Source organism: Carcharhinus amblyrhynchos, unplaced genomic scaffold (genome assembly GCF_965287045.1).
Source record: "Carcharhinus amblyrhynchos unplaced genomic scaffold, sCarAmb.v2.hapA scaffold_44, whole genome shotgun sequence".
NCBI lineage: Eukaryota > Metazoa > Chordata > Chondrichthyes > Carcharhiniformes > Carcharhinidae > Carcharhinus > Carcharhinus amblyrhynchos.
In genome coordinates, this window is record NW_027649785.1 from 949895 (window position 1) to 977772 (window position 27878).

At 43.7% G+C, this 27878-nt stretch overlaps 1 protein-coding gene across 2 annotated transcripts in view; it reads left to right on the top strand.

Moving 5' to 3' along the window:
* Positions 1-27878, top strand: part of supt5h (SPT5 homolog, DSIF elongation factor subunit) — a 79335-nt gene that overhangs the window by 44348 nt on the left and 7109 nt on the right. For both annotated transcript variants that reach the window (XM_080181980.1, XM_080181981.1), the window contains 15 exons: positions 1871-1964; positions 3043-3179; positions 3712-3867; positions 7591-7737; positions 9757-9903; positions 11081-11206; positions 12154-12238; positions 14990-15100; positions 16464-16566; positions 17994-18121; positions 19710-19815; positions 19949-20107; positions 23594-23762; positions 25001-25204; positions 27714-27809. In XM_080181980.1, the coding sequence (XP_080038106.1) occupies positions 1871-1964; positions 3043-3179; positions 3712-3867; positions 7591-7737; positions 9757-9903; positions 11081-11206; positions 12154-12238; positions 14990-15100; positions 16464-16566; positions 17994-18121; positions 19710-19815; positions 19949-20107; positions 23594-23762; positions 25001-25204; positions 27714-27809 (1968 nt within the window). The remainder of the gene's footprint in view (positions 1-1870; positions 1965-3042; positions 3180-3711; positions 3868-7590; positions 7738-9756; positions 9904-11080; positions 11207-12153; positions 12239-14989; positions 15101-16463; positions 16567-17993; positions 18122-19709; positions 19816-19948; positions 20108-23593; positions 23763-25000; positions 25205-27713; positions 27810-27878) is intronic.

Genomic DNA, 27878 nt, shown 5'->3' on the forward strand with positions numbered 1-27878 from the left:
CGTCAAGTCTGCACTGACTCTCAAACAGCATCTTATTATTTATCTACCAAGGCAGATGCCTTGGTAGATTTGAATTCAATAAAAAAAATCTGGAATTAAGAATCTACTGATGACAGTGAAACCATTGTCGATTGTTGGAAAAACCTATCAGGTTCACTAATGTCCTTTAGAGAAGGTTTTTACCGTTTTGGCCTACATGTCACAGCAATGTGACTGACTCTCAACTGCCCTCGGGCAACTAGGGATGGGCAATAAATGCTGGCCAGCCAGCGATGGCCATGTCCCACAAATGAGTAAAAAAAACTTACAGGAACACAAAAATTGCATATCTTCAGGCACACTGTGGGCAGCACGGCAGAAGATCTGCTAGTCCCTACAAAGTATATAACTTAGAGATAAAAGCAAGTTACTGTGGATGCTAGGATCTTAAACAGAGAAAATGCTAGAAAGTCTCAGCAGGTCAGACGGTATCTGTGGAGAGAGAACAGAGCTAAAGTTTTAATTCGGGATGATCCTTTGTTGGAGCTTATTGATAAATTGGACGATGCCTTTGTGTGCCCCACTTCCTCAACCCTACCATCATCAAGTTATTTATGCCCTCAGAGAGTAAGTAAGCCTCATATATCTGGTTCTGCTGTAGGTATTAAACTTGGGTTTATGTGGTGCAGTTGTCTTCATCTTCATTCCATGACAGGTTAGCTTTGAAAATTGGGTGTAGAATTTAAGCTTTCTTTAGTTAGTAAACTACTTGATAGAGTCATAGAGGTTTACAACATGAAAACAGGCCCTTCAGTCCAACTTGTCCATGCTGCCCTTATTTTGAAACCCCGAAGCTAGTCCCAGTTGCCTGCATTTGGCCCATATCCCCCCATGCCCATCTTGCCCACGTAACGGGCTAAATGCTTTTTAAAAGACAAAATTGTACCTGCCTCTTCTATTACCTCTGACAGCTTGTTCCAGACACTCCTCGTCCTCAATGAAAAAATTGCCTCTCCGGACACTTTTGTACCTCTCCCTTCTCATCTTAAACCTATACCCTCTAGTTTTAGACTCCCCTACCTTTGGGAAAAGATTTTGACTATCTAGTTGATCTATGTCTCTCATTATTTTACAGACCTCTATAAGATCACTCCTCAGCCTCCTACACTCCAGAGAAAAAAGTCCCAGTCTATCCAGCCTTTCCTTATAACTCAAACCATCAAGTCCCGGTAGCATCCTAGTAAATCTTTTCTGTACTCCTTCTAGTTTAACAGTATCCTTTCTATAGTAGGGTGACCAGAACTGTACACAGTATTCAATGTGTGGCCTTACCAATGTCTTGTACAACTTTAACAGGACATCCCAACTCCTGTATTCAGTGTTCTGACTGATGAAACCAAGCATACCGAATGCCGCCTTCACCACTCTATCCACCTGTGACTCCACTTTCAAGGAGCTATGAACATGTACCCCCTAGATCTCTTTGTTCTGTAGCTCTTCCAATGCCCTACCATTAACTGAGTAAGTCCTGCTCTGGTTCAATCTAGGGAATTGATTAAATTTATTCTTCCAATATTAAGAATCAGACAAAATTCTGTCTACCAAATAAAACTTGTAAAAAGTTGTGCTATGGTTCAATTTACTCATTTTTGAATCCAGGCAATCAGTTCGATGTCCTGCCATGCTTTCACCAGCTCCTGTTTGTTTCGGGTGCAGAGAGAGAGCTGGCGGATTATCCTCCCTTGTGGATTTTTATCACCTGAAAATGCTGCTCTGTGGCATTCCTGTTAAAAGTAGAATCCAATGTGTGGCCACTCAATGACGCAGCAAGGCATCTTGTGCCTCGTGTCTAATTTTTGTTGGAATGACTGGAGTGATTCTTCTATTCCAGATTACTGAAGGAGTGAAGCCCACACTTTCTGAGCTTGAAAAGTACGAGGATCAGCCAGAGGGCATTGACCTGGAGGTGGTGACTGAATCAACAGGTACGTGTTTTACCAACAGCATGAATACAGAGCTCAACAGAGGACTTTCCACCCTACAATACCTGTATGTGTTCTCATTACCACTTTAGAACTTGATTGCCTCTAATTCCTATGTTAGTAAATGCAGCATACACATGACCCAATTGCATCAGCAAGTTCATTGTTCCCAGTTTGTAAAATCCTTAGCCTTTGTTCCCTTGGATAAGTGAAAGAGAGAATTAGGGCAGAGTTCCTTCCTGTCTTTTCAGAGACACTGGCCCATGTGGGAACAAAGCCTGGCTCAGCAATGTCACAAGTGGCTGGCAGTCACATTCTTCAACTTGTGTGGAGAATGGACAAAATGGAAAAGTGTTGGATTATGTTCAGTATCCATTGAAATGTACCACCCCAAACTTGGTAGTTAAAGAGAATGGGGAGGAAATCATAGCAGGGGAAAAATCTAACTGTAGCTAGCATTTTAAAAGGAACCTCATTTAAAGATGGCATTGATGTGGATATACAATCCTGTCACAAGTAATTTAAGAATATTTTTCAATTCTCTATGGAAGCGACATCAGTCTAAATATTTTTACGTTGCCCAGTGATGCTCAGTGCAAGTGATAAATCTGGCATTCTTGGTTCAAGCAGGGCCCAGTACATAGTGCTTGTTCATTGTGTAATGCAGCATGTTCAATTCTGGTCACGGATATGAACACTCTGATGTGGGAATTGAGAAAAGTAGCAAGACTGGTGATTAAGGAGATGTCCATGAGGAGCATTTACAAATGTCCCAAAGGTTGGCTAAGGAAAGAACCCCACATTCTGCCGTTACGCGAAATTATTTTGAAGTGGTAGATCCCAGTCTATTACAGAAAAATAGGACAAGTTTAAATTTGTGAACAGTAATTTGGAAACTGATGGTAGAAGGTTTTGGAATAATCAGTCAGGCAGGTTATTGGAGCCAAATATCTTGGAAAAGTTTTCAAAATGGAGTTGGATGTTGTAATGGACCAATTGGGGCGCCGGGAGTGATGAGCTTTGAGTTGTTTGACTTCTGTTCTTGGTTGAATTTTAAGTACAACGTTTTGGCTTTTCGCAGGCAAAGAAAGAGAGCACAACTTGCAGCCCGGAGATAATGTGGAAGTTTGCGAGGGTGAATTGATAAACCTGCAGGGTAAAATTCTGAGTGTGGAGGGCAACAAGATCACAATTCTGCCCAAACACGAGGATCTGAAGGTATTGACACATGTCATTTGAGAATCAATTCATCCCTACAGATCAGCAAGCAGTAGTTTTTTTATTATTAGCAGATTCTGGACCGTACCCATCTGATATCTGTTCACGTGTCGCAACCAATGATCAGTAATGAAGTAGACTATGTTTTTACCATTTGCAAATCTAAGGGGAAAATCCACTCCTTTGGGAGATCGGCATAACTGTTAGCTAGCAAAGCAAAGTGATGGGCCAGGCTTCTGCTACATCCAACAGCCTGCTGAGATTTATATGTTGATCCTTGCACTTCAACGGAGGTATTAGAGGGTGCCAATTGATAAGATATCTTAGCTGGGCGTGAAAACACTGGGAAGAGGAAACAACCAACAAATTTCAGCTGAGCAGCAAATGAAATGATGCACCTCATTTAGAGAAAGCTGTGTGTTTAAAAAGATTTCTAACCAGGCCGCTGACCAGTCTAGACTTGAGAGTTTTAGAATATACACAAGGGACGTTGCAGTGAATATTTTCAAATTTAACACCTGTGTATTTACAGGATCCTTTGGAGTTTCCAGCTCATGAATTGCGCAAATACTTCAAAATGGGAGATCACGTGAAGGTGATAGCAGGGCGCTACGAGGGAGACACAGGACTGATTGTGCGAGTGGAAGAAAACTTTGTCATTCTTTTTTCGGATCTAACCATGCATGAGGTAATGTTTTGAAGGTTATATGTTATAAAATTAAATACTTTGGAGTAAACATGGTGAAAAGATTAACCAATTATGAGCTCAGAGGGAAAAGAAAAGCAACTCTCATTTAACTAGCCCCTTGAATGTGGAAAGACTTCCCAAAGCAATTCAAAGTAGGAACATAGGAACAGTAGACCATTCAGCTCACTCCGCCATTCAATCAGAACATGGCTGATCTGTGGCCTAACTCCATTTACTTACCCTAGGCTCATATACTTTGATATTGCTGCTTGATAAACATTTGTCTATCTCAGACATAAACCTAACAATCACTACCATTTGAGGAAGAGAGTTCCAAACCTCCACCACTCTCTGCGTGTAGAAGTTCTAACATCTCCCTTGAACGACTTGTCCCTAATGTTTAAGATTATTGCCCCGGTTCTAGAGCTTTCAATTAGTGAAAACAGTTTATCCTTATCCACCCTGTCCTTCCCTGTAAATATTTTGTAGACTTGTTGCAGATCACCCCTCAACCTTCTGAATTTATGAGAATAAAGGCCTAATTTGTCTAATCTGTCCTTGTAACTTAACCCCTGAGATCCAGGTATTACCTTTGTAAACCTTGATTTGCTTTATTATTATCACATGTATTGGTATGCAGTGAAAAATATTGTTTCTTGTGTGCTATATGGGCAAAGCATACTGTTCATAGAGAAGGAAAGAGAGAGCACAGAATGTAGTATAGTCATAGCTATGGTCTAGAGAAAAATCAACATTTAACAAGGTAGGTCCATCCAAAAGTCTGATAGCAGGGAAAAAGCTTTTCTTGAGTAGGTTGGTACGTGATCTCAGATTTTTGTATTTTTTTCCCCAAAGGTAGAAGGTCGAAAAGAGAATGCCCGGGGTGTGTGGAGTCCTTAATTATGCTGGCTGCTTTGCCAAGGCAGCGGGAACTGTAGACAGAGTCAGTGGATGGAGGCTGGTTGGCATGATGGTTTGAGCTGCGTTCACAACCTTATGTAGTTTCTTGAGGTCTTGGGCAGATCAGGAGCCCGTACAAAGCTGTGATGCAACCAGAAAGAATGCTTTCTATGGTGCATCTGTAAAATCGTTGAACTCCCTCCAGCAGCAAAACATCCTCCCTAAGATGTAGTGCTCACTGTACTCTAAATGGGGTCTAACTTTATTAGACAAGAAATAGCATTGAACCAAACAGGGAGACATTAGGACAGTTGACTAACAGTTTTGTCGAAGAAGTAAGTTTTAAGCAAGGTCTAAAGTTGGAGAGTTGAACACCAAAAGGTATTTGTGGAAGGAATTCAGAGTTTACAACCTAGATGTCAGAAACCAAGATGTTCTGTGGTGGGACCAAATGAATTATGGAAGCACAGTGTTAGTTTATTCATTAGCGTCACAAGTAGGCTTACATTAACACTGCAGTGCAGTTACCGCAAAAATCCCGGTTTTAAGGTGGGAGATTGCAATAATGGAGAGAGGTAAGACCATGAGAATTTTGAACAGAAAAATGAGTATTTAAAATGAATTGGTGGACCAGGAGCCAATGTGGTTTGTGAACAGACCCACCTGAAACAGCCTAAGGTGGTTACAGCAGTCAGGGCTGAGGAAGAGGATAAAAATATGGTGGCTAGAAAGGATCATCTTTCCGATCTTTGTTAATTTTTAAAAGAACTGATAGCAAGATTCTAGTGTATACATTGAGATTATTATAATTTTCAATGACTGCAAAACCCAGGGAGCTGAAGGTGAAGGAGAGCCCTCACTGGATTATATCAAGATTAAATTTTACACATGAATTGGAGCTGAAATATTGTGTAAAGCTAAATCAGGCTGGGAAGAGAGAAGAGGATTAATATTGGAAGAAAATACATTTTACATCTTTAGGGAGGGGGAATCGTTTACCGGGCCAGTCATATCAATACCATGGCCAGAAGAGCAGGTCAGAGACTGGGAATCCTATGGTGAGTAACTAGCTCCTCACTCCCCAAAGCCTGTCCACAAGTCAAAGGGTGGATGGGTGCAGCTCCAGCAACACTCAAGAAGCTTGACACTATCTTGGACAAAGTAGCCCGCTTAAATGACACCCAATCCTCCACCTTTTCCTTCCATATGTACCTTCTACAACCTGCATTGCACCAACTCACCAAGGCTTAACATAGAAACGTAGAACAGTACAGGCCCTTCGGCCCTCAATGTTGTGCCGAGCTTTGTCCAAACCCAAGATCAAGCTATCCTGCTCCCTATCATTCCGGTGTGCTCTGTGTGCCTATCCAATAACCGCTTGAAAGTTCCTAAAGTGTCCGACTCCACTATCACAGCAGGCAGTGTATTCCACGCCCCAACCACTCTGAATAAAGAATCTACCTCAGACATCCCTCCTCTATCTCCCACCATGAACCTTATAGTTGTGCCCTTTAGTAACAGCTACATCCACCCGAGGAAACAGTCTCTGCACGTCCACTCTATCTATCCCCCCATCATCTTATAAATCTCTATTAAGTCGCTTCTCATCCTCCTCCGCTGTAAAGAGAAAAGCCCCAGCTCCCTCAGCCTTTCCTCATAAGACCTACCCTCCAAACCAGGCAGCGTCCTGGTAAATCTCCCCTGCACTCTCTCCAACGCTTCCACATCCTTCTTATAGTGAGGTGACCAGAACTGCACGCAATATTTCAAATATGGTCTCACCAATGTCCGGTATAGTTGCCATGGCTTTTAGACTCACACCCCCTGTTAATAAACGCTAACACGCTATAAGCCTTCTTCACGGCTCTATCCACGGCTTCTTCGACAACACCTTGACAACCCATGACCTCTACCATCTATAAGGACGAGAACAGCGGATCCATTGGATTGGCGCCACCTGCAAGTTTCCCTCCAAGGACTTCACCACCCTGACTTGATGTGGAGATGCTGGCATTGGTGTGAGGTGGAATTCTAAGTAAGAATTCTCAGAACACCAGGTTAAAGTGCAACAGATTTATTTGGTAGCATGAGCTTTCGGTGCATTGCCTCTTCATCAGGTGGCGATAGTGTGGCATTTGCTCCACTCACCTGATGAAGGGGCAGTTCGTGCTGCCAAACAAACCAGTTTGACTTTAACCTGGTATTGTGAAACTTCTTATCCTGACTTAGAAACACATTAAAAAGTGCGCAATCTTCTTGGCGATCCTCTCTTGGATCCGGCAGTTTGCGGTGTCGATAGTAGTCATGATGTGGGTATGCCGGCGTTGGACTGGCGCCAGTCCAACGCCGGCATACCCACATCATTAGAAACACATTGCAGTTCCTTCACTGTCACTGTGTTAAAATCCTCTTCCCAGTACTGTGGGTTTATCTATGTGGATTGCAGCAGTTTGAGAAGGGGTTGACTGTCACTTTCTCGAGGGGCTGTTAGGAATGGGCAGTAACTGCTGGCCTGGCCAGCAAGGCCCATGACCCCAGAAAGAGTTTAAGAAAAGAATATCTAAGACCGGTTCTATCAGTACCTTGCACTTTCCAACAAAGCTGACCATCAGGAGCAGGAATCCTGTTTGATTTTTTTTTTTCCTATTTCCCTCCTGAGCAAGGGGCATGGGGCAATTCTATCGCTTCATCTGTTGACCGGGTCCTGGCCAACTATTTGAGTTTTGTTTTATTCTGCTGCACGATATGCGACTTGTGCGATGAGATGACGGTGATGTAGTTGTGAGGCTTACCTTGAAGAAATCTGATCCTATTGTATTTCAGCTGAAAGTGCTACCAAGAGATCTGCAGCTGTGCTCGGAGACTGCGTCTGGAGTTGATGCAGGGGGTCAGCATGAGTGGGGTGAACTGGTCCAACTTGATCCACAGACTATGGGAGTCATTGTCCGGCTGGAGAGAGAGACATTCCAGGTACTCAACTTGACTCAACTCTTGTAATGTGTTCCCTGACACAGATAACCATTTTGATTCTAAATGCTGGGCAGACTTGAAATTGAGAGTGTTTCAGATCTGACTTTTAGACCCATTCTCAGGCACCCCCATACACACTGCCTGAAAAAATATCAGCGAGTCCGAATTGCGCTGCTGAAGCCTGTGGGCGGGGCTTAATGCGCCCAAAACCCTGCAGCTCCAATCAGCGCCTCCAACTGCACATGCATAGAAAAAGAATGATAGAATGCTGCTCTCCTGCCACATCCCTCCCGGGCCGGATAATGCCACCTCTCGGCCCCCACAGACATTGCCCGGCCCCCACAACATTACTGACTCCCTTATACCCCCCCCAACCTCCCACCACCTAGACTGATCATAGGCCCCTCCCACCTCCCAGCCATCGATCTCAGGCAGAGTGACAGTGGGACCTACCTCCTCACTAACTGGAGCACCCAAATTGGACTTTTAAAACATAGAACATAGAATAGTACAGCGCAGTACAGGCCCTTCGACCCTCAATGTTGTACCAAGCTATGTCCAAACCCAAGATCAAGCTATCCTGCTCCCTATCATTCTGGTGTGCCTCATGTGCCTATCCAATAACCGCTTGAAAGTTCCTAAAGCGTCCGACTCCACTATCACAGCAGGCAGTGCATTCCACATCCCAACCACTCTGTGTAAAGAATCTACCTCCAACATCTCTCCTATGTCTCCCACCATGAACCTTATAGACATGCCCCCTAGTAACAGCTACATCCATCTGAGGAAATAGTCTCTTTTGTGGAGCATGTCCATTTCGCGCTGATTCTGGATGGGTGAATGTGGTGATAAAGGGGGAAGTGTTGGTAAGGGTTAGGTGTGCAGCCCATTAAGCCAATTTAAATGCATGCAAATACATTTAAATGGCCATCGTGGCCATTTTTGGGCCCTGGTAAAGGGGGAACTAGCCCTGAGGTAGGCGCGGATCACGCTACTCGCTTCACACCCGACTTTACCAAATTTTCGCGTCAGAAAACAGCATAATGCGATGGTAAAATTGGGCCTGTTGTGTCATTTGTTCCAACTTAAACAGGTACTGTATTCAGTGTTTATTTTAAAATTAAAATGCACACGTCTTTATTCAATATATTCGTTCTTAAATTTCTTATATGAGTTACGGTAGGTGACAAAATTCCTGGTTGAGAGGAAAGTTTTAAGGAGTGTCATTAAGGTAGGGAGAGCCGCAGAGAGACCCAAGGAGGGAACCCCAGAGCTTGACAGTGAAGGTTCAGCTGCCAGTGATAACCACCCTGAAATTAGATTATTGTTCACCTCATGGCGACTCTCGCACTCTTCTCAATTTCGTTCAACTACTCCTTGTTTGTACTGGCATGCTGTTTTAATAGACACTCAGACTCTAAATTATGCACCCGTGTGAATGGATGGAGGTGTGCTTTTCGCCAAATCATCAGCTCTACAAAGTAATTGATTGGGTATCTGCACAAATTTGGAAATAGCACACCAATCTCTCTCATCGCTGTGTCAGAGTGATTGTCAGGTGTGATGGGAAACGGGGAGCAATGGATAGGAGAGACCATACGTGCTGGTCTGGGAGCTCCAGGTCGCTGCTTTACTACAAAATCACTCAGACCATCTGAATTGCCAGTGATGGTCTGGATTACATGGTGACTATTGACAGCTGTCTGCGATTGAAGTTAAATGCGGGATTAAGAATGAGTGCAATTGGTGGCACGGTGATTATCACTGCTGTCCCCTCAGTGCCAGGGAGCTGGGTTCAGTTCTTGGCTTGGGTCACTGTCTGTGTGGAGTTTGCACGTTCTGCTGTGTCTGCGTGGGTTTCCTCCGGGTGCTTCAGTTTCCTCCCATACTCCAGAAGATGTCCTGGTTAGGTGCATTGGCCATGCTAAATTCTCCTTCAGTGTAGAACAGGCATTGGAGTGTGGCGACTTGTGTCTAATAATAAATAAACTTTGTTCGTGTAATACTCATGTTTTGTAGGTCCTTAATATGTATGGGAAGGTCATTACTGTACGGCATCAGGCAATAACACGGAAGAAGGACAATCGCTTTGCTGTGGCCCTGGACTCTGAGCAAAATAATATTCACGTCAAAGATATTGTCAAAGTCATTGACGGACCACACTCGGTAAGGCTTCCTCGTTGGCTTTTTAACAAGATCACCAATGTAGTGCTTTGAAGCAAAGTGTTAAACTGACATTACCTTTGGTGAACCCAACCCTCTCCCCTTTCTCACCTACATTCTTCACCTTGATCACACATCTGAAAACACAGCAATAACTGTTAACACCCAGTTTCACCTCTCTACCGTCTTTATCAACTCCCGACCATCTCCAAATGATTGGAAATTTGTTTGACATTCAGATGAGTAGAAATTTCTCCCAGTGAAATATTGGGAAGAGGGAAGCCGTTGCTCCCTGCCACAAACTCTGTTCCCTTCCCACTGATTCCATCTCTGTTCCTGGCAACTGTCTGAGGCTGAATTAATGTTTGCAGCCTTGTATTTGACCTTGACATGGGCTTTCAGCTACACATCCACACCATCACTATTCACCTCCTCTCTCTATCCACACTGTCAAAACCTTGCACAATCTTCAAGATCTCTGTTAAGATCTCCTTTAGCTGCCTTTTTCCAGCCTGTACTGTTGTTTTGTCTCTTCCTTACAAGGATGGTAATGGAGGTTTCTTTTTTTATTCCTCCTTGGGATGTTGGTGTCGCTGGCTGGGCCAGCACTTAACTGCCTGCCCCTGAGGACATTTAAGAGTTAACCATATTGTTGTGGGTCTGGAGCCAGATGTAGGCCAGACAGGGTAAGGTTTCCCTCTGTAAATCACAGTGAGGCAGCAGGGTTTTAATGGTCCCTGAGTTATCTTTTAATTCCAGATTTATAATTGAATTTAGTCAATTTCTGAATGTGAATGTGAATTTCAGTACAAAGATGTGCAGGTTAGGTTGATTGGCCATACAAAAATTGCCCCTTAGTGTCCTGAGATGCGTAGGTTAGAGGGATTAGTGGGTAAAATATGGAGGGGTATGGTGGCAGGGCCTCGGTGGGATTGTGGTCAGTGCAGCTGGATGGGCCGAATGGCCGCCTCCTGCACTGTAGGGTTTCTATGATTTCTATAAAATTCCACCAGCTATAGTGGCCCAGAGCACTAGCCTGGCATTACCACGACACTACTGTTCCCTCGGAAATCGCCCAATCTCTGTACTTAATTGAAATTTTGTGTATCTTTCTGCTGAAATGTGCAACAGTGCATAACAGAATTTATATAACCTTCAAAAAAAAAATTGCCTTTCTCAGGGTCGTGAGGGTGAGATTAGACACTTGTATCGTGGCTTTGCGTTTCTACACTGTAAGAAGCTGGTGGAAAATGGCGGTATGTTCGTTTGCAAAACCCGACACTTGGTGCTTGCTGGCGGTGCAAAGGTAAGCAGCATAATCTTATAGCACCTTGATAAAATGCCAGTATTTCTGCTTAATGGTATTGGGTTTTTATAGTAAAGCTGATAAATTGTTGTTGACCATAAGTTTACAGATCTAGAATGTTGCAGGTGTTAAGGAGGCTCTTCAAATAATACAAATTTGTATTATTTGTATGAGGCTCATACAAATGCCACTGGGAAGAGCCTGCAATTGCATCGTGACAGGCAGCGGTTTACATAGCGAATTTCTAATCCAAAGGTTTAAAATTGGTGGTTTCAATCTCAAATGCTGGTGTAACATTGCCACCTTTTGGCCCAATTACGTGGCAACAGGAAAACCCGACGTACCAGATTGGATTTAACGCCAGGGTAGACGGAGAATAAATAAAGCTAGATTTAGAATCGTAAAATCCCTACAGTGCATGAGGCCATTGAGCCTGCACCAACAATAATTCCCATCCGGGCCCATTCCAGTAACCGTACGAATTTACTCTGCTAATCCTCTGACATTAAGGGGCAATCTAGCATGGCAGAGATTTCGTCTTTAGAGATGTTGGTGTTGAGGAAATTGTTACCCTGTGTAGAGAGCTGACCCCCTCTGACCAGAATGGCTTAGTTTGGTGCTGAGTTGCTTCTGGCAGCAATGTGGCTGCCACGTACGGTTGATTTGAGAGATTACAATCTGGCCGGAACAGAAGCGGCTACCAGATGATTTCTGGGTTTGGGTTGGCTGTGTTCTCAGCACATTCATTAATAATGACTACTTATCCAAGTGCGCCCAATATTGTCAAACTATGTTCAATATTTTGCCTTGGCGTGGAGAGTAGGGATGAGTTATTGAGAACACAAATGATGATTTCCTTTTTTATGAAGTGGGAACTGCGTCTTGAACTTCCCTGACGGTTAACACAGACCGTTCCTTCACTCTTTATTTTTAAACGTTTATTGCAGCCAAGGGATGTTACAAATTTCACAGTGAGCGGTTTTGCCCCGATGAGCCCTCGGATCAGCAGTCCGATGCATCCCAGTGGAGGAGGTGAGTGAATTCTCAAGCGGAGATCTGAAACATGTGCCTTTGATGGCCAGGACTGTGTGCAAATGGATTGACGTAGCTATGACTGTTCGATCTGTTGCTTTCTGATCGAAGGTATACATTCCATTAGTATCAAACATTGCAATTTATGCCCTGTAGTTGGTAAATTTTCCCTTTGGTTTTGTGTGGGTAGCCACAATGTTTTTAATAGAGGGCTCTGCTACACTGGTACTAAACTGCAAGTCATTGGTTTTGTGTTCCCTGTGACCTTTGAGTTGGCTCCTCTCCCATTTTAAAATGGTGGCTTTATGGACCCCCTTAGCAGACTTCCATTCATGTTTGTTGTCTCAGCTTCCAACTTTTCTGGAAAGGTGAATTACTGAAAAGGTTTAACCATTTACTGGACTTGCAGTTAATGTTTTGGAGCCTGTTGCAAGAAAATGTCAGATGGTTCTGAAGAGGCTTTGCAATAAGCTATTGCAAGTGGATTGAGATTCTGTGGTTTTAGTCGATATAAGCCGATTGCGCTTATATAGCATCTTTAACAGCGTAAAGCACCGCAAGGGGCACATCAGTGTTATCAGACAGAACACCGAATCAGTGAAGGAGATATTAGTGACCAAAGGCTTGGTCAATGAGGTAATTTTTAATAAGCCTTGAAAGGAAGTGGGTCAGCAGAGAGGTTTAGGGAGGGAGCTTCAGATTTATGATTTCAGCAGCTGAAGAGACAACGACTAGCAGTGTGGTGATGGGAGGCAGGAATTGGAAGTACATAGAGGTATTGGAGGACATTACCAAGATAACAAGTGGCAAAGCTGTGGGGTGATTTGAACACCAAGATCATCTTAAAATGGAGACATTACCAGATCAGAAGAAAAAATAGCAACAGGATTAGCCCTTGTGGTCTATTGACATTGTTCCACTATTCAGTATAATCATGGCTGATCTTCAATTCCATGTTCCCATCTGTTCCCCGTATCCCTTAATTCCAATGTGGATGTGCCGGCGTTGGACTGGGGTAAACACAGTAAAAAGTCTGACAACACCAGGTTTAAGTCCAACCGATTTATTTGATAGTAAATTCACTAGCTTTTGAGGCTACCCTCTTCGTCAGGTGAATGGAGAGTTCTGGCCTTAGACAGAGCATATAAAGCACAGACAGCTTACAGATTACTTATTAGAATGCGAATCTTTTACACCTAACCTGCTGCTCAAGTCCTAAAGTGGCCGACAACGTGAGTGGAAGGAGCACTGATCACAGGTTAAAGAGACTGGAGACAATACACATCTCTATCCACGCTAACACCCTACCCCCAACTCCCTGTCCCCTGACCTTCCGCAATAACCTCCTGTGAGGTACCTTGTCAAACGCCTTCTGAAAATCCAGAAAGACCACATCCACCGGCTCTCCTGTATCCACCGCCCTAGACACATCCTCATAGAACTCCAGTAAATTTGTCAGACACGACTTCCCTTTAACGAAACCGTGCTGCGTCTGCTCTATCAAGCAATTCCTCTCAAGATGCCTCGCTATTTCCTCCTTGATGACGGAATCCACATCATGTTGTCCTTAGAGCAGAGAAGGCTGAGGGAGGAACAGATTGAGGTGTTATAAAGTTATGAGGGACATTGACAGGATAGATAGGAAGAAACATATTCCCCATAGTAGAAGGGTCAGTAACCAGAGGATGGAGATTTAAAGTCAGGTGCCAGATATTTAGGAGGGATTTGAGGAAGAACCTATTCACCCAGAGGGTGGTGGGAATCTGGAACTCACTGCCTGAAAGGGTGGTAGAACCCTCACAACATTTAAGAAGCGTTTAGATGAGCACTTAAAGCACCACAGCAAACAAGACAAGGATCCAATGTTGAAAAATAGGATTAGAAGATAGGTGTTTGAAAGCTGTCACAGACATGATGGGCCGAAGAGCCTCTTTCTGTACTGTATGGCTCTATGAATCTATAATGTGTCCAATTTACTCAGCCTCTCTTCATGGACAACCCCGTTGTCCCAGAATAGCTGAACCAGCTTCAAAAGGACAATTATTGTGTAGATTGTGTCCTGTTTTCCCCCAGGTTAGGGGCCCAGGCTGGGCATTGTGAGGACTCCTGCTAATCTCAATAAATAAGTGACCTGAAATCCAACTTAATGCTGGATCTTTGGAATGGCAACAATGTTAAGTGTGTAATGTTTTAAATATGTTCCTGCTCACACTGGGGGAGGTTAGTGGTGTAGGAGTATTGTCGCTGGACTAGTATTTCAGAGACACAGCTTAATGCTGTGGGGACCCAGGCTCGAATCCCACCATGGCAGATTGTGAAATCTGAATTCGGTACAGAATCTGGAATCCATTCTAATGGTGACCATGAAGCCATTGTCGATTGTCAGAAAAACCCATCTAGTTCATTAATGTCCTTTAGGGAAGGAAATCTGCTGTCCTTACCCTCTCTGGTCTACATGTGACCCCAGAGCCACAACAATGTGGTTGACTCTTAAATGGCCTAGCAAACCACTCAGTACAAGGGCAATTAGGGATGGGCAATAAGTGCTGGGTAGTCAACGACGCCCATGTCCCACAATTTAATTTTTTAAAAATTGTATTTCCACGATGTGTACAATCAATTTCTGAAGCTTGGCGCGCGTGTGTGTATGTGTGTGTGTCGTACCCTTTTATATGCCTGGTATTTTTATGGTGATTTAATCGATTCCTGCTTTTCTACAACAATGCAGATTTAAATGATTTGATTTTTCAGCCCCGCGAGGTGGTGGCTTTGGAGGACAAGGGGGAATGGGCCGTGGGCGAGGCCGGAGAGACAATGATCTGATTGGACAGACAGTTCGTATTTCACAAGGACCATATAAAGGTATGTTACCAAACAGGGAGGCTTTTATTTTTAAAAATAGCACCAACTTGAGCTGTCTGTTCAAGGCAATGTATGCAACAATTTGTTTCTGATGTACAATATTATAATTACTGCCGCCTCAGTGCCAGCTTAATTTTCAGCTCTTGTTTCATTTTTTTTAAGTACCCTTTGTATGGAGATGGGGCAATCTCCACTTCAGGTTGAGTTGTTAATGCATCTTCAATTCAAGTTCAGTACGATTATATTGAATTGTATCTTTTTCAACTGCAAACCTTTTATTCAATGGTATGCCAGGCTGAAATGATAGTGGCCAAGATTCTGCTCCAATGATGGGGTCTTAACCTCTGCTTGGAGAAGTGGTGATGGTGGGCATGCTTTCGATGGAATTAAGTACTTAAGTACCCCTGCCGGTAAGGTTGCCCAACGGTGCAGGTACCAGCCAAGCAGAGGCTGACAGATCCTAGTGTTGTCAGCAGCAACTGGTGACACCCACTGGACGTCTAGGACCCGTACAGGAGCTCAGAGCAAAGTTGAGTGAAGGCAGTACGGGGATGATGGAATGCAGGGGGCTTAGAGAAGGCTGGGGCAGTGGGATGGCTTTCAGTGCACATCCCCCTTCCTGATGCTGATTTCCTCAATTAGACACTGAGTGGCTGATGACGAGAGAGAGAGAGAGACCCCACCCCCCCTCATTAATCCCACTCTTTCCTCGGACATTTGCTGACCAACCTCCTGTGAGGTCAGGAAAACCATGAGGCTCCCATTTAATCTCAGAGCCATTTTTAAACTGTGCTGAACTTGGGGATAATGAATGTCATTGGGCTCATTTACAATTAACATGCTGCCTCTGGCAGCTAGAATCCCATGTCAGCCCCTTCTGTTCCCCCAGTTTAATTGGGTTGGAGGAGGTTTCCGTTCTTGGTGACTAATGAGGAGCCTCGCTCTGATAAGTGGGTCTGGCTACCATATTCCCCTCTGTGTTAAATCCAGCCCACTGAATACTTCAGGGTGTTTGTATTTGGTTAAAAAGTTACCAATTCACCTAGCGAGGTGAAATATTTCCTCCAGAGGTCAAGACAGAAATATTTCTTACGATAGCCTTTCATTGCTGTCATTTAGTTAGGCAATATGAATTTCTATATATTAGATATAGTATTGTAAAATATTTTCACCCTTGAGTGGACATGGGGAGGAACTACATATAGAAACAGGATGTGGTAGTTTTGTAAAGAACTCATTTGGATTTTGCTCCACGTAATGTACAGGATATATTGCTGCTTGCTCAGTGCCTGGAGTACTCCAAAAGCAGTAATTTAATCCAGTGTTACAAGACTCCAGTAGCACTCTGTAATTGTTTCCACAGGTTATATTGGTGTAGTAAAGGATGCTACAGAATCCACGGCTCGAGTTGAGCTTCATTCCACCTGCCAGACCATTTCTGTAGATCGCCAGCGCCTCACTACAGTGTGAGTATCGTGTTTTGGACAAAGAAAGACTGAATTTTGAGAGTGGTGTGTGTCTGGTGTGAGGATCTGATGAAGACTAAGTGACTGGATTCTGTAGGAGCGTTATAGAGCTAAATAACATGCTAAGCCACAGGAGGAGATTTTAGGTCAATTGACCAATAGTTCGTCAAAGATTTTAAGGAGCATTCTGAAGGAGGAAAGTGAGTAGAGGAAGACAATTCCAGAGGCCAGGCAACTGAAGCTGCCAATAGTGGATTAAAATCGGGGATGCTTAAGAAGCCAGAATTAGACAAATGCCAATACGAGGGTTGTGGGACTGGGTGAGGTGACAGCAATATGGAGGGCAAGACCACGCCAAACAAGAATGAGAATGTTTAAATCCAGATTTAATTTGCAGGGAAACGGGACTTGGTGCCAGCTGAGATAAGAATAGCAGGGTTTTGAATGAACTTGTGTTTGCGGAGGATAGAATGTGGGAGATCAGCGCTTTGGAAAAATCAAATCTGGAGGCAATGAAAGCTTGAATGAGGATTTCAGCAGCAGATGAACTGAGAAAGGGGTGAAGTTAGGTGTTTTTCTGGAGGTGGAATTGGGAGTGTTTAATGATGGTGTTAATATTTGACTGGAATCTCATCTTGGGTCAGTTGTAACACCAATGTTGCAACAGACTAGCTTAATCTCACTGTTACCAGGGAGAAGAATGGAGTCTGTGGCCAGGGAACTGAATCTGGAGTAGGGACTGAAACAATGGCTTCATTCTCCCAATATTTAATTATATTTACATTGCTCTTGCTGTACCTTGATGGGTATAGGCTGCAAACAGAGAGAGGGAGACAGATGGCTGTGGTTCCGGAAAGAGGTATATTTCCAGCTTAGGTTTTGTTTGTTTTGTCCCAGGGTAGGAGAATAGCTGCCTCATGCTCACTGTTGAGATTTACAGATGAATAGTGACTGCTTTAGGTGATGTGCTGATGGGTGCCTGAGAGGAGCTGAACCCAAACCTATTCAAGATAGGAATGGAGCAAAGAAAAGGGTCAGGGGAAAAAGTGTCACTGACAATTCTTAAATTACTGTTTATATTAAATGAAGTTTTGAAAAGTTTTATTACCGGTATTTATTGAACATTTTTCTACCTGGAGTTCATTGTCCATGGTCACTTTGGCCGCTGGGGCTGTTGACATCACCTTGCTTCTCTGATTTTCTTCGTGCTCCCCCCACAGTCCACGTCTCAATGTTTTCCACCATCTGATTTTTTTCTTCTGTTTTTACCTTCAATTTCTCCTTCAATTGTTGCCAAGACAGGGTTGTAGGTCTTTATTTCCAATGTCTGTGTTTGGCTATCTTCCTCACTCTCTCTGTACTTAACCTTGTGATGCCTGTACTTTTCATAAGAGGAAGTACTAAATGATTTCATCTTCGAATTTCAGGGACTCAAAGAAGAAGGGTGGCTTGACATCTGCTTACAGTCGTACCCCAATGTATGGCTCCCAAACCCCGATGTATGGCTCAGGCTCACGGACACCCATGTATGGATCCCAGACACCTTTACACGATGGTAAGATTGTTTGGCCGGACACAGTGTCCTGGAACATGCTACCCACAAGGTGCCTGGAAACAGATGGTCAATTATTTCAAAAGGAAACTAGATGGGCATTTGAAGGCAGTGAGCCAAGGGGATTGATGGGAATTTGATTTGATTTATTATTGTCACATGTATTGGCATACAGTGAAAAGTATTGCTTCTTACACGCTATAGAGACAAAGCATACCATTCATAAAGTAAGTAGGGGCAAAAGAAAGGAGAGGGTGCTGAATGTAGTTTTACGGTCATAGCTAGGATGGAGAAAGATCAACTTAATACAAGATAGGTCCATTCAAAAATCCGATGTCTTGGAGGGGAGAAATGGGAATGGGATTGATTAGACTGCTGTACAGAGAACTGGCACTCAGTGGGCTGGATGGCCTCTTTCAGAGTCATAAATGAGTCCATGACTTGTGTCTTTTTTTAATCCTTTTTCAATACTCATTTGCTGACTGATCATTTTAATTGCATTCTTGGATTCAAATGGCTTCATTAGTTAAGAATCGAGGTATCACAGAAGGGTACTTTAAGGATATTTGTGGATATATCAGTCAGTGCCATACTTTAAAGGTAGGGTATATCATGATATTAATAAACTGTGGTTACACAAACAAGAAAATCAAAGGAATGAGCTGACAATCATTCAGGATCAGAAGATCTCAATTTTTCTGGGTTTTATTAGAAGAGGGCAGAGCTTGGTGTCCCAATAGTTGATGTGTATAAACCCAGACTGGTTCTCACATGCTCAGTGTCGCCTAAGTAATCCCATTACAGAAATTGTCAAGCTCAATTTTCATTTGTGCCTATTTGTTCAAAGGTGTGTTTATTTCCCTGACTATCTTTGATCATCTGGTGATAAACTGTGGCCTGTACCGGACTCTGGGACAGTCTGATTTAATTCGGGGAAAGCTTTCCTCTGCATGGAAAGAGGTTTCAAAGAAAGAATTGGTTTCGGGGGACATGCGACAAGTGCTTAAATTGTTTATTCTCGAACTTGAATCACTGATTTTTTTTTTTGAGACTGGGAGAAGTTACGCATGTAGACTGAGGCATGTCTGAAGGGTGATTCAAAGAATCCCTACAGTGAAGAAGGGGGCCATTTGGCCCGTTAAGTCTGCACCAACCACAATCCCACCCAGGCCCTGTCCCTGTAACCCCACCTATTTACTCCGCTAATCCACCTGATGCTAAGGAGCAATTTAGCATGGCCAATCAACCTAACCGCACAACTTTGGACTATGGGAAGAAACAGGAGCACACGGAGGAAACCCACGCAGACACAGGGAGAACGTGCAGACTACACACAGCAGTGACCCAAGCCGGGAATTGAACCCAGGTCCCTGGCACCATGAGGCAGTATTGCTAACCACTGATGAAGGCAAAGAAGCGGGGAGTGTGCAGGGGCACCATATAGGATGTTGTAGAAACCTCTGTTGTTAGAATTGTTGAAGAATCTCCACAGCAATTTAATCTAAAGCAGTCACGTGTCCATTCTTGTTCAGCCCTGCTACCGAAATGGCCGTGAGATCAGTATGTTTGAAACTTGTTTCCTTGTTTTTAGGAAGCCGGACTCCTCACTATGGCTCCCAGACACCAGTTCACGATGGGAGTCGGACACCTGGACAAAGTGGAGCTTGGGATCCTAACAATCCCAACACACCTTCCCGGTTAGTAGCTTTGAGACCAAGGCTGAACAGCAGAGGTTGCTTTATCAAATTATAAACTCATTTATTTGTTCACAAGATGTTTTGTGCGTTTTCTGTCCCTGCGGTTCTGACTTTCTTCTCTTTGATTACACAGGAATGATGATGAGTACGATTTCCCTTATGATGACGAGCCTACCCCATCTCCACAGGCATATGGTGGAACACCCAACCCACAGACTCCAGGCTACACCGACGTTCCATCTCCGCAGGTCAACCCCCAGTATAACCCTCAAACACCTGGAACACCAGCAATGTAAGTACTCGGACACTCAGCTGGATAATTTCAGCATCAGGCATTCATTCTCTGAAGACAGTATACTTTTTCTTTAAGTACCTTGTACGAGCTGCTGAGAGGCCATTTAGATGGAGTTTGTCACATGTAGAGACAGGCAGTAATTTTCTACTAACTGCTAAATGTAAAGACAAGGATGGGCCATTTGGCCCCTCGAGCCTGCTCCACCAATTAACAAGATCATGGCTAATCATATCTCAAAACTATCGTCCCGCACTATCCCTGTATGCCTTAAAGTTTTGGTGTCTAGAAATCTGTCAACCTCTACTTTGAACATACTGTGACTAAGCCTCCACAGGTGTAGCAAATTCCAAAGAGTTGCCAATCTCTGACTGAAGAAATTTCTCTTCATCTTAGTCTTAAATGACCTATGTTCCCTGGTCCTAGACTCCTGCCCCAACCACTGGAAACATCTTGCCTTCATCTACCTTGTCAAGCCCTGTAAAATTTTTCACTCTTCAATGAGAAAACTCCTCATTACTCCAAACTCTAGGGAATATAGGACCAATCTCCTCAATCCTTTCTCGTGGAACAGTCCTGCCATCCTGAGGTTAGCCTGATGAATCTTCATTCCACTCCTTTTGTGGGCAGTTTATCCTTCCTTGGGTAAGGAGAGCGTAACTGCACACACTTCTCCAGATGTGACCTCCCCAATATGATTTCAGTAAGACTTCCTTATTCCTGTCTTCAAATCCCATTGCAATAAAGGCTAACCTCCATTTGTCTTCCTCATGGCTTATTATCCTGCATGTTGGCTTTCAGTGACTTACGAACAAAACACCCAGGTCTCTTTGGCCATCAACATTTCCTAGACTCTCCATTTCAGAATTACGATGCATTTCATTTTTCCTACCAAAGTGGATAGCTTCACATTTTTCCACATTGTATTCCATTTCCCATGCCCTTGCCCACTCAGTCTGTGAATGTCCTTGAAGCCTCTTTGCATTCTCCTCCCAGCTCTCGTTCCCACCCAGTTTTGTGTTATCAGCAAACTGGGAAATATCACATATCCGAATCATTAATATAGATTGTGAATAACCGGGACCTAAGCATTGATCCTTGCACTGGTCACAGTCTGCCAGCCCAAGAATAATCTGTTTATCCTTATTCTGTTTCCTGTTCATTAATCAAGCTTCAATCTATGCCCGTAATTTTTCCCAAAATCAAATTTTGCTTGCTTTCTTCTACGGCACCTTATAGAAAATCCAACTATACCATACCCACTGGTTCCTCAACTATTCAGCTAGTAACAGCCTCAAATAAAAGCTCCAACCGGTTTGCCAAACGTGATTTCCCTTCCATAAATCTACATTAGCTCTGCCCAATCTCACCATTATTTTCTGCATTCTCAGTTATCGCATCAGATTCTAGCATGTTCCCTATTGTATATTACAGGCTAAGAGGTCTGTTGTTCCCTGTTTTTTCTCTCTCCTTTCTTAAGTTATATTTGCTACTTCCTAATCTGCAGGCAATGCCCTAGAAGTGTAACATTTTGAAAGATGATCACCAGTGCATCTACAGTCTCGATAACCACCTCTTTCAATACTCTGGGATGTAGATCATCAAGTTCAGGGGATTTATTAACAAATAACCCCACCAATTTCTCCACTTTTTGTTAGTACTTACTTACAGAACCTGAATCTTGCCCGTTCCTTGGCCCCTTGGTATTTCAGGGATGTGTTTTGTGTCCTCATCCTGTGAAGACACACAAAGTATTTGTTTGATTTCTCTGCCATTTCTTTGTTACCCATTATGAATTCCGCATTCTTTGCTGTAGTGGTCTCGCATTTGACAAACCTTTTTCTTTTTACACACCAATGGAAACACGAACAGTCTATGATACGTATGTTCCTCGCTTGTTTAAGTTCATATTCTGATTACTCTTTCTTTATCAATTTCTTGATTCTCTTTTGCTGAATTTTAATATGCTTCCAATCCTGAGGCTGCTACGTTCTTGACAACTTTATAACTCTCTTTCTGTGACCTAATAGAATCCTTAACTTCTCTTGTTAGCCGTGGTTGGATCACTTTTCCTACTGGCTTTTTGTACCTTAAATATAAACTTGTTGCAAGCCATCCACTAATTCTTTAAATGTTGGCCATGACTGTCTACCATCATACGTGTTAATGTTGTTCCCCCAGTCCCTCTCAGCTATTTCCCTTTCTTTCATATCCTTGTAATTGCCTTTGTTTTAAAGTCCCTAGTTTCGGACTGAACCACATCATTTTCAAACTTCATATAAAGTTCTAACATTTTCTGGTTATTCTTCCCTCAAGACTCGTTTACAACAAATTATTAGTTAGCCCTTTCTCATTGCACGATATAAGGATCTAGCCCATTCACCAGTTGTTCTAGAAAACCAGTGTGTGTATGTTCCAGGATTTGACTTCAGCATTAGGCTTACCCAGTCTATATGTATATTGAAGTCCCTCATGATTACTGAACTATCCTCACTACACACACTCTAATTTTCTAAAGAGCTTGGTGCAACTCCTGCCCCTTGTTGTTTCTTAGCTCCACTCAAACTGATCCTACATCTTACAACTTCCGATCGAAGGTCCCCTCTCCCTGATGTACTGACCCCATCCTTTATTAACTGTGCCACCTTTTCCCTTTTTCCTAGTCTTCATAAAGACCAATTGCCCTCAAACTTTCAATTCCCAACCTTGGTCATCCTGCAGCCACATCTTCGTAATGGCAATTAGATCATGCCTATTTACTTCTGTTTATGCTGTCAACTTACCTATCTTGTTGCGAATGCTGTGTGCATTCAGGTAAAATGACTAATTATTGCAATCTCTAGCTTTAACTGCTGGCACAAGCTTAGGTTTATGCATGCTATCTCTTCCTGACCTACTCTGATAACTATTTTCATTATTACTATCCTGCTGTCTTATTTCTCTTAGTTTTAGTTCATCTCCTCTTTCCTTACCCCCACTATTTTGTTTAAGTCCTCCTCTACTGCCCTAACTATATGACTCCTGGCACATTGGTTCCAGCATGGTTGAGATGAAGACTGTCCCAGTGATACAGCTCTCGCTTCCCCCAATAATGATGCTAGTGCCTCTAGAATCGGAACCCATTTCTTCCGCACTAACCTTTAAGCCAAGCATTTCCTCGCTATTAAACGGTGGGGCAGAATGGCCTAATCCTGCTCCTATTCCTTCTGATCTATCAAACTCTGATCGGAGATTTCTATCAAATGTCCTCTCAATGGAGGACAGTCTCAGCATCTCCGGCCTAACCTTGAGGCTAAAAATATCTGTCAAACCTTTCTGATAAATCTCCTCGTGAGTCTCGCATCCTTCCTAAAGAGGAGGGAAACAATTGAATTGCTATTTGCTCTGGTTTTAACTGCTTTGTACAGGAGTAAGTCTTAGAAAAGATGGCTCAGATGTGATTAATTGAGATCTATCATTGTTTAACTTTTGCCATTTATCTTCCAGGTACAACACTGACCAATTTTCTCCATATGCAGCTCCATCCCCTCAGGGATCTTACCAGCCCAGTCCCAGTCCACAGAGCTATCACCAAGTTGCACCAAGCCCTGTGGGCTACCAGAATACTCACTCGCCTGCCAGCTATCACCCAACACCTTCACCCATGGCCTATCAGGTGGGTTTTAAGGGAGAACCTCCATGAATTTACTTGTCCAAGAGTCTGAAATCCCTTATTCCTGCCTAATTGCTGATCCAAAATGTGGATCCAACCTGATGAGGGAGCAGTGCTCCGAAAGCTCGTGATTTCAAATAAAGTGGTTGGACTATAACTTGGTGTCGTGTGACCCCTCACCTTGATCCAAGCGGTTGGGATTCTGTACCTGTTCAGGTGGAGCATGACCACTTGGGAGCGGTATTGGAATGCTGCTGGTATCTACTTGGTCACAGGAGATGATGTAACGCAGGGTGACGGTCCATTTATTGCAAGTTTCTAGCTCCCACAGGAAGAATTTATTGAATCGCTGCAGCCCTTGTAATGATGGAGCTCCCACAGTTTGATAGCAAAGTTTTGGACTTTTACCCAGAATAAGCAGTGTGTGTTCAATCAGCAGTCAGAAATGATGAGATATTATTTTTAAAGCAAAGTTTGTAAATGAATAAATAAGATGTTTCCCTGGCACCTGGAGAATGTTCCTGTTCTTCAAATAGTGCGCAATGACTTTTCACACCACCTCAGAGGCCAGGCAGGGTTTGGGTTCAAGGTAAAGATGACACAGTGACACAGTGGTTAGCACTGCTGCATCACAGCTCCAGGGACCCAGGTTCAATTCTGGCCTTGGGTTACTGTCTGTGTAGAGTTTGCACATTCTCCCCATGCCTACGTGGGTTTCCTCCGGTTTCCTACCACAGACCAGAGATGTTCAGGTTAGGTGGATTGGCCATGCTAAGTTGCCCCTTAGTGACACAAAGATGTGTAGGGTGGGGGGATTAGCCGCGCTAAATTGCTCCTTAGTAACACAAAGATGTGTAGAATAGGGAGATTAGCTGTGGGAAATGTATGGGGTTTTGACGACTGGGTAGGAGAGGGGGCCTGGGTGAAATACTCAGAGTTGGTGCAGACTCGATGGGCCAGCTGGCCTCTTTTGCATTGCCAGGATTCAATGAGATTGTCAGAAAGATGACACCTTATGATAATGCGGCACATGCTCAGGATTTGACATAATCTTTCATCTAGCTTTTTTTCAATTTGTTCAGATGGTTTTGCTCTGAGGGTCACCACTTGGTGACCTTCAGTTCAGTGACGCTTTATTGTTTGAACATTGGGAAACAAATTGTGCTTTCACAGGATACGAGTGATGCTGTTTATCCTCCGCTTGCTTTTCTGTCCCACTCATGGCATGTTTTGTGTTGCAGGCAAGCCCGAGCCCAAGTCCTGTCGGTTACAGCCCAATGACACCGGGGGCCCCATCTCCTGGAGCATACAACCCTCACACCCCAGGCTCCAGCATTGATCAGGGTTCCAACGACTGGGTAACGACAGATATCATGGTTAAAGTGCGTGACACCTACCTGGATGCGCAGATCATAGGACAGACTGGAGTGATCCGCAGCGTTTCGGTACGTAACATCGCGGCTGTACCGAATTGTGGGACAGAATTTAAATGCACCCTTAACATAAGGCAATCTGTAAAGGAAATTTAGAATCAGAAATATTCAACACGGTAGCTCGGCTCCTAAAGTGAGTAAGGATTCACAAGAGCAACCAATTAAGGCACAAAAACAAAATGCTGGAAGAACTCAGCATCTGTGGAGACAGAAACAGAATTAACATTTACAATCCGTATGACTTTCCCACAGAACTGACATTAAAACATCAAGGAATTATCATGTCAAAATCACCAATACGCCCAGCAAAGTATTGTAGGCAACTAGAAGTAAGAAATAAATGGAGCAATCAGCCTGAGAGTATATTCTGGAGTATCTGTAGGATCCCTACAGTGCAGAAGGAGGCCATTCAGCCCACTGAGTCTGCACCAACTCTCCAAAAGAGCATCTTACCCAGCCCCCTGCCCTATCCTTGTAATCGTAGAATCCTACAGTGCAGAAAGAGGTCATTCGGCATCAAGTCTGCACTGACCACAGTCTCACCCAGGCCCTATCCTTATAACCCCATGCATTTATCCTAGCTAACTTGTATCCTAACAGTAAGGGGCAATTTAGCGTGGCCAGTCCACTTAATTCGCGCATCTTTGGACTGTGGGAGGAAACCGGAGCACCTGGAGGAAACCCATGCCATCTCCATGCAAACAGTGACCCAAGCCGGGAATCGAACCTGGGTCTCTGGCAGTGCTAACCGGTGAGCCACCGTGCCGCCTAGTGGCACATTGGCGCATAACCTCATGCATTTACCATGGCTAATCCCCCTAATGTACATATGTTTGGACCGTGCATTTTTTAATTCTTTCATTGATGTGGACGTCGTCGGCAAGGCCAGCCTTTGGTCACTGCCCTCGAAGGTGGTGGTGAGTTGCCATCTTGAACTATTATTGAGGTGTATGAAATCATGAGGGGCATCGATAGGATCAACACAGGCTTTTTCCTAGGGAGGGGAATCAAAAACTAGAGGGCATAGACTCAAGGTGAGAGGAGAAAGATTTAAAAGGGACCTGAGGGGCAACTCCTTCACATGTGTATGGAATGAGCTGCCAGGGAAAGTGGCAGGTTCAATAGCAACGTTTAAAAAGCGTTTGGATAAATACACAGAGGGAAAGGATTAGAGGGATATGGACCAAACTCAGGCAGTTGGGACTAACTGGGAGGGCAACATGGTTGGCATGGACTGGTTGGGCCGAAGGGCCTGTTTCTATGCTGTACTGCTCTGACTCTATCCCAGTCTGCAGCAGGTTGATATAGCTGAGTGGCTTGCTAGGACTTTTCAGAAGGCAGGTAACACACTAGCCACACTGCTATGGGTTTTTATAGATAGTTTCATGGTCACTCTTACACATTCCAGATTTATTAATTGATTGTTTGAATTTAAATTCTGCCAGTTGGCATTGTGGGATTTGAACCCATGTCCCCAGAGTTTTTGCCTGAACTCTGAATCATTAGCCTGATGACATTATCACTATATCACAGACTTACCATTTGTGGGATATTCCACTAGAGGGTCATAGAATCCTACAGTGCAGAAGGAGCCCATTCGGCCCATGGAATCTGCGCCAACCACAATCCCACCCAAGCCTGATCCCCATAACCCCATATATTTACCCTCCCTCAATCCCCTGACACAAGGGCCAATTTAGCATGGCCAACCCATCTAACTTGAACATCTTTGAACAGGGGGAGGAAACCTACGCAGACACAGGGAGAATATGCAAACTCCACACAGACAGTGACCCGAGGCTGGAATTGAACTTGGGGCCCCAGTGCTGTGAGACAGCAGTGCTAACCACTCTGCCACCCCAAAAATTGTGCATACTCCACACAGACTGTGACCCAAGCTGGGAAACGAACACAGGTCCTTAGTTAACCTCTCAGGGAACAAATAACTCTCAAAATATGGATTTCAGAATTGGACGTAATACTTTGTATTTGTTAGTTTGTTTTAGTTATGAACAGTTGGCTGAGGAGAGGTTTCTGAACTTGCCTTGGCTTTGTTACCAAATGTTAACTGCACGAGCAAGCCTATTTTGTTCCTTTGCTAACTGTTTTCTCTGCACCCCTGTGCAGCTAATCTGAGTTCAGGCAAGAGTCTGGTTAAAGTGACTTCTTATTTTGGAGGTGGGGTTTGCTGGAGATGAGCAGTTTTCACAGAATCACAGAAACTACAGTGCAGAAGAAGCCCTTTGGCCCATTGAGTCTGCACTGACACGATACCAACAAGTTTTATATTTTCCTTTTCATTTACCAGTGAGATGTATTAGAAAACAGTTTTTGAAATTTACATACCACCTACTGAATTAAGATGTTTGACTCCTGTCGATGACTTTAAGCTACAGTGACAAACTTGTACAGAAAACAACAATTGAATGGTCCAGGAGGGGAAGGTAAACTTTTAATCCTGTGTATTTGATGAAATAGTTGTACCAGTTTGAAGAAATGTTGAATCATTTTCCCCCTGCAGGGTGGCCTGTGTTCTGTGTATCTGTCCGACACTGACAAAGTGGTCAGCATCTCAAGTGAACACCTTGAACCTGTTACTCCTATGAAAAACGATAAGGTAAGAGCCAGCTAGCTCCTATCCAGCTGCAGCATCCTTTTTATTTTGGTTACTGAGTGGATGTTCACT